This window comes from Orycteropus afer, unplaced genomic scaffold (genome assembly GCF_000298275.1).
Source record: "Orycteropus afer afer isolate SDZICR_OR568_19922 unplaced genomic scaffold, OryAfe1.0 scaffold00198, whole genome shotgun sequence".
NCBI lineage: Eukaryota > Metazoa > Chordata > Mammalia > Tubulidentata > Orycteropodidae > Orycteropus > Orycteropus afer.
The window spans coordinates 3980790-3986901 of NW_006921785.1; the positions used below are offsets into that span (position 1 = coordinate 3980790).

General features: G+C 50.3%; 1 protein-coding gene across 1 annotated transcript; it reads right to left on the reverse strand.

Moving 5' to 3' along the window:
• Window positions 1-2869: 2869 nt before the first annotated feature.
• CPN2 (carboxypeptidase N subunit 2) lies at window positions 2870-4510 on the reverse strand. Its single transcript, XM_007948021.1, has one exon. The coding sequence runs from the start codon at window positions 4508-4510 to the stop codon at window positions 2870-2872; it is 1641 nt and encodes a 546-aa protein (XP_007946212.1).
• Between the last annotated feature and the right edge of the window lie 1602 nt (window positions 4511-6112).

Here is a 6112-nt window from a genome sequence, read left to right on the forward strand (position 1 = left end):
TTCAAACTTAGAAGGATCTGGTCAGGATCACACTTACACCAAATTGCTGGAATTTGGAGAGTCTGTTCCTTTGATAAGTGTCAGGCTACCTTCCATCACCTTAGAGTTTAATTGATTTGAGCCTTAAGAAGCTTTTTTAAACAAAAGTCCCGGTGGAGATGAGGGAGGAAAGGTCAGGTTTCCTTGTGTAATTTGAAGCATCTTGCCCCTCCCTTCCTCCAGTCCTGCCCCTGCCTTTGGTTGAAGGTACCAGGAGAGGAACCTGGAACTCAGCCCAGACTTCTGCCTCTCCCTCATCTTCCAATCCCCCCCACTCCTCACCAAACCCCTTCTAGCAATCATGCCTGCTAGACTGTTTTCTGGAGCAGCTGCACCCACCAGCAGGGAGTGCAGGGAGGCTCCCCTCCTCCCACACTCTGGCCCCCACTAGGCATTATGCAGCTTTCTAATTTTGCTGGTCTAACAGGTGCAAGGAGTCCCTGGGTGGTGCAAATGATCAACATGTTTGGCTGTTAACCAAAAGGTTGAAAGTTCAAGTCCACCCAGAGATGCCTCAGAAGAAATACCTGGCAATCTATCAGAAAAATCAATGAAAACCCTATGGAGTACAGTTCTACTATGGACACATGGGGTTGCCATGAATTGAAATCAACTCAACAGCTACTCTGTGTGTGTGTGCTTCAGTGATACCTATATTGCTTTAATTTAAGTCTTTAACCCATCTGTTTGTGTTCTTGGGTTGCTGAAATCTTTGGATTCTGTTCCTGAGCATCTCTTTTATTTGCATCCCTTCCTCTTTGGCTCTCATCTCAACCCAGGTGAGTGTCTCCTCACTGCTGTCCCTGCCTCCTGCTCTCCTCACCCTTCTCAGCCAGCTGTCTAAAGATATGCAGGAACTTATCCCTTCTCTGCAGAAAGTCCTTCAAACACTGCCGCGGCATCCTTAATAAATAAGCAGACTTCTCTCTCTGCCCTTTGAGGCTGTATAAACTCTGGCTCTGGCTGGCCTTCCTTCCTCACCCTTGCCCCCATCCAGTTGCCTGCTCATACCTCCCAGGTCCCTAACCTTACCCTGCTTGCTCGGCTCTATCCCTTGGCTCATGCTCTTCTTTCACATATCTGGGGTACCACCTCTGGCCAGCCTAGTGACTCCCTCAATGCCCAGGATTAAACGCAGCCTTCTCTGAAGTTCAACTAGCCATGGCCTCCACTTTCTTTGGACTTGCTTTCCTCCCATGTGCCCTTGTCTGATCTCTCTCAGCAGACTGAGGAGCTGCTGCACATAAGTGATTCTCATTTCTCCCTCCCCAGTAGCAACTCACACAGGCCAGTCCACACCGCAGGCAATGGATCCAGATAGGAGGCTGTTCAATAGTTCAGTCCAAGGAGACAGAGTCCAGGGGTGGAAAAGGAGAAAAGATCAATGAATGCTTTGACTTTCAGCTTCTAGGCCATAAAGATTAACCTACTGCCATCAAGTCAATTCTGACACATAGTGACCCCCGTTGGGTTTCCGAGGTGGTAAACCTTTACAGAAGTAGATTGCCCCATCTTCCTTCTGTGGAGTGGCTGGTGGGCTTGAACCACCAACCTTCTGGAAAGTAGTCAAATGCCTGAGGCACTGCCCCACCAGAGCTCCTTTTATGAGGATGAAAAAGGAGGAGAAATTAGGACCAACCCCCAGCTCCTGACTGTGGTGGTTCTCTGGATAGAAACCCAGGAGGAGCTAGGGTCAGACTCTGGCTTTACCATGTTGGTGACTGTGCTGGTAGACCACTGGGGTTGCTGAGCAAACATATCTCAGGTGAAGCTGAGAAGAGCTGAGTTCACAGAAGAGATGTGGGGTTATCAGTGTGGGGGTGGCATCTGACGGTGACAAGCTGGAGTTTGCTCAGGGAGGCAGAATGGAAGCAAACCCTGGAGAGGCCAACATGTAAGAGGTGGTTGGGGGAAGACTGAAAAGAGTGGCTGAAGTTGGATAAAAGGGTGATGTCTTGAGAACCAAGGAAGAAAACTGTCCATGAGTGAATGATCTACAGAGTCAGAGGCTGTGGGAGGTCAAGAAAGCTAAGGACTGAAGCATATCTGTCCCTGCTGCCCAGCTCACTCATCTCCTCCCTTCTCACCTCAGCCCTGTTTTTTCTTCCCCACCTTTCCATCCCCAGAGAACTCCTCCTACCTGAGCCCCAGCCCAAGGTGCGTCCAGCTCTCTCAGGGAGCAGCCATCCCGTCTGCTGAACAAGCAATGGCACAGCTCTTTCAGCCCTCTGAGGAGCTCGGTAATGAAAGCCAAGCAGCTGATGTTTACCTACCCAAGGAGCTATTTCATCTTTATTTCTCCTGGATGCCAGCATTGGAAGTAGATGCTAACAACATGATTTCCTCCTCATTTTTCTGGTTGCTTCTGCTTTTATCACCTCCTGTTTCTCTGTATATCCATTAAAATCAGAATTCCAAGAAGAGAAATAGAAATGGAAATTGGCTTTTGAATTGGATATCAAAAGAGTGTGGCCTTCATTCTGCATAACAAGAGCAGGGGTGAATGTGCCTGAGGAGGCTCTGAACTTGAGGGTGGGGAAGAGAGTGAGGGGAGTGTGTTGAGTAATAGAAAAACACTGGAGTGGGGGGAGATGATGTTTTATTTTCCAGACATGATGCAGCTTTAAAGGCTACTTTGTGAAATACAGTTTCAGACTCCCAGAGAGGGCCTTATGAGGAATGAGGAGAGAAGGAGGAAGAAAAGACAGACTCTGGGTGTGGAGCAGGCCTAACTTCACCTTGGAGAAATAATCTTGCATTTGAAAAACTAAAGACTCAGCTTTCCCTCAGCCCCCACTCCTCACCTGATCAGGCCAGGGAGGTTAGCTACCTAGGTGTCCCCTGCCTGGGCCTCAATAGACAGAGTGACCCGCATGGAGCCGCAGCTTGACCTCAAGTCCCACTCCCGAGTGGTGTTGTATGCCAGTCCCGGGGTTCCCGAGCCCTGCCGAGGAGAGAGTTGGATGTTTAGCCAGCGGCACCGAGCCTCATCACAGGCCAGCACCACTGTGCCTTCAGGGTTGCTGTAGGTGCATGGGCTTCGTGCCCTTCCCGCTGCGGCCAGATCCCAGATGCCCCCTGGCTCCTGTTCATCCAGCCCTGGGCCCTGGAAGCCCAAGCGGTCCCTGGTGACAGGGCACACCAGCTGCTTTTCCTCTAAGGCAGGTACCACCTGGCCCTTGAGGTAAGCAGGCCCGGCGCAGTAGGTCTGGATGTTGAAGAGCCGGTCGCTGTACTGGCGCAGCCAGCTGAAGAGGTAGGCCAGATGGCAGTCACACTGCCAGGGGTTGCTGTGCAGACCGAGGTTGAACAGGTTGTAGTTGGTGTCAAAGATGCCCTCTGGGAGTGTGGTCAGGAGGTTCCTGGAGAGGCTGAGCAGCTCAAGGTTGGACAGGTTCTGGAAAAGGGCTGGGTGCAAGGCTGTCAGGTTGTTGCTGCCCAGATAGAGCCTGACCAATCCCTCAAGGTCCCAGAAGACACCAGCTGGGAGGTGGGTGATGGCATTATGTGAGAGTGTGAGGGAGCTGAGTCTAGACAGGTTGGCAAAGGCTTCCTCAGCAACGGTCTCCAGCTGGTTGTGAGACAGAGATAGCCCCACCAGGCCTGAGGTCTGGGCAAAGAGGCCGGCTGGCAGTGTCCGCAGTGAGTTGCCCTGCAAGTTCAGGAAGGTGAGGTTGCCCAGGGAGGAGAAGACAGAGAGTGGCAGGCGCTCAATGGCATTGCGCTGCAGCCACAGCTTCTCCAGGCAGAAGAGCTGCGAGAATACCTCAGGGGACAGCTGTGATATCGAGTTGCCATCCAGAAAGAGCTCCTGCAGGCTACCCAGCTTGCTAAACACGCCCTGGGGAAGGTCAGAGAGAGCATTGTTGCTCAACTTCAGGGTCTGCAGACTGACCAGTGGGTCGAACAGCTCCTCGGGGAGCTGGGTCAGGAGGTTCTGAGCAAGGTTGAGGGTCCTCAGATGTCCCAGAGGATGGAAGAGCCTTAAGGGCAGTACTTTGAGGCGGTTCCCCTGCAACTGGAGGGACTCCAGGGCATCCATGTGCTGAAAGAGGCCCTCGGGCAGTGCCTCCAGCTTGTTGAAGTTGAGGGTGAACTTGCTCAGAGAGGTCAGGTTGGAGAAGATGCCAGCAGTGAGGTTGGAGAAGGCACTGCCAGTGATTTCCAGGTCCTCGAGCCTGGGCAGTCCCCCAAAGGCATCCGGCCCAAAGTGGCAGAGCTGGGTATTGAGGAAGACCACCTTTGTCAGGTTGGGGCTACTGCTGAAGGCCCTGGTTCCCACCATGGAGAACAAGGTTTCCACAAAGATGATGTTTGTGGCATAGGACGGGATGTCCAGTGGCACAGCGGCCAGCTCCTCGTCCAAGCAGAACACCTCCTGGATGATGCAGTCACAGCCTTCAGGGCAGGGTTGGGTAAGCCTGGCCAGGAGAAGAAGGGAGGCCCAGCACAGCCAGGCTGCAGGACTCATCTCCTAGACCAAGTAGGAAAAGATGAGAAAACAGAAAATGTGCCTTAACAAGGGCAAAAAAAACCAAACCAAACCAAACTCACTGTTGTGGAGTCAGATCCAACTCATAGCAACCCCTCCTTAGGTTTCTGAGGCGGTATCTCTATGGAAGTAGATCACCCAATTTTCCTTCCGAGGAGTGGCTGGTGGGTTTGAACAGCCAGCCTTCTGGTTAGTGGTCAAATGCCTTAGGCACTATGCTACCAGAGCTCCTTAACAAGGACAGTATGGTACAATGACCAGAACCCTGGGCAGTGAGCCAGAAGATGGAACAAATGGTTAGCTCCATCAGGTCACCCAGTTGGCAGCACTTTGTATGTTTAATAGCTTGTTTTCATACCACCTCCCAGCAGACTTGCCAAGTAGGTGGGGCTGGTTTTCTCACTACCATCTGATGGTGAGGGAGTTCCAGGGCCAGTCCATTGTCACCCTGCAAGTCAGTGGAAATGGCAGGACCAAGACCCAGGTTTCCTGGACTCTCCATGCCCAGATTGGGGAAAGAAGTGGGTATAAGATAACAAGACAGATATAAAAGGAGATCAGGGGTACTGCGAAAATTTTTTTTAACACAATATATAAAATATGTCGTGCAAACAGTTAAGCACTCAGACGCTAATGGAAAGGTTGGCAGTTCGAGTCCACTCGGAGGTGCCTTGGAAGAATGCCCTGGTGATCTCCTTCTGAAAAATCAGCCACTGCAAACCCTGTGGAGCCCAGTTATAATCTGACACATGTGGGGTCGCTATGAACTGGAATTGACTCGACAGCAACTGGTTACTGGTTTATATAAAATAAGGATATGTTATTCCTGAGTTGGAAATTCATAAATTGTAACTCTTCCTGAGTTTCCATATCTTAGCACTCTGCAGACCCTAACTATGAGGGGGTTCTTACCATCAACTCTTTGCACTGTTTGCTGAGGGTGAATGCAGCCACATGAGGAAGAGAACTGTTTCCCTAAAATGAGTTCACAGCCTCCTCAGCATTGGGGCCAAAATGCTCTCCTCTGCCCATTCCCCCTACACACACACCTCAGCCCAGGCTATTGGAATGTTCCAACTTGTATAGAGAGGAGTGTCTCAACTCAGGGAGTCCATAGATTTTTAAATAAGGGAAGAGGGCCAAGTATTATGCTAAAAATTAATTATTAAACAAACAAACAAAAACCTGCCACCATCTACTCACAAGTCACAAACTGGAGACACAGCTTACAAGTGTGTTATGTTTATCCCTTGAGGATCTTTTATATATATGAGCTAATAGTGAACATTTACGGGAGCATTGGTGGTTCAGTGGTAGAGTCCTCTCCATGCTGCAGATCCTGGTTCAATTCCCAGCCAGTCCACCTCATGCACAGCCACCACTCAACTGTGGATGGAGATTTGTGTATTGCTTAGGGGTGAATTACCCAATAAATAAGCAAAGTAAGCACGGGGTTACTTGTGCTTACTTACTAATCTGTAGGAAACAGTTTCATGTTTTTTATTTGTTTTTTACCACAGATATGAAACGGTTCACTACTGATTAGTACACATTAAGCCTGTGCTTACCTTGCTTACCTTG

What these genes read in the sequence shown, in the direction of transcription:
- CPN2 (XM_007948021.1), bottom strand. Translation starts at nt 4,510, where the DNA reads ATGAGTCCTGCAGCCTGGCTGTGCTGGGCCTCCCTTCTTCTCCTGGCC.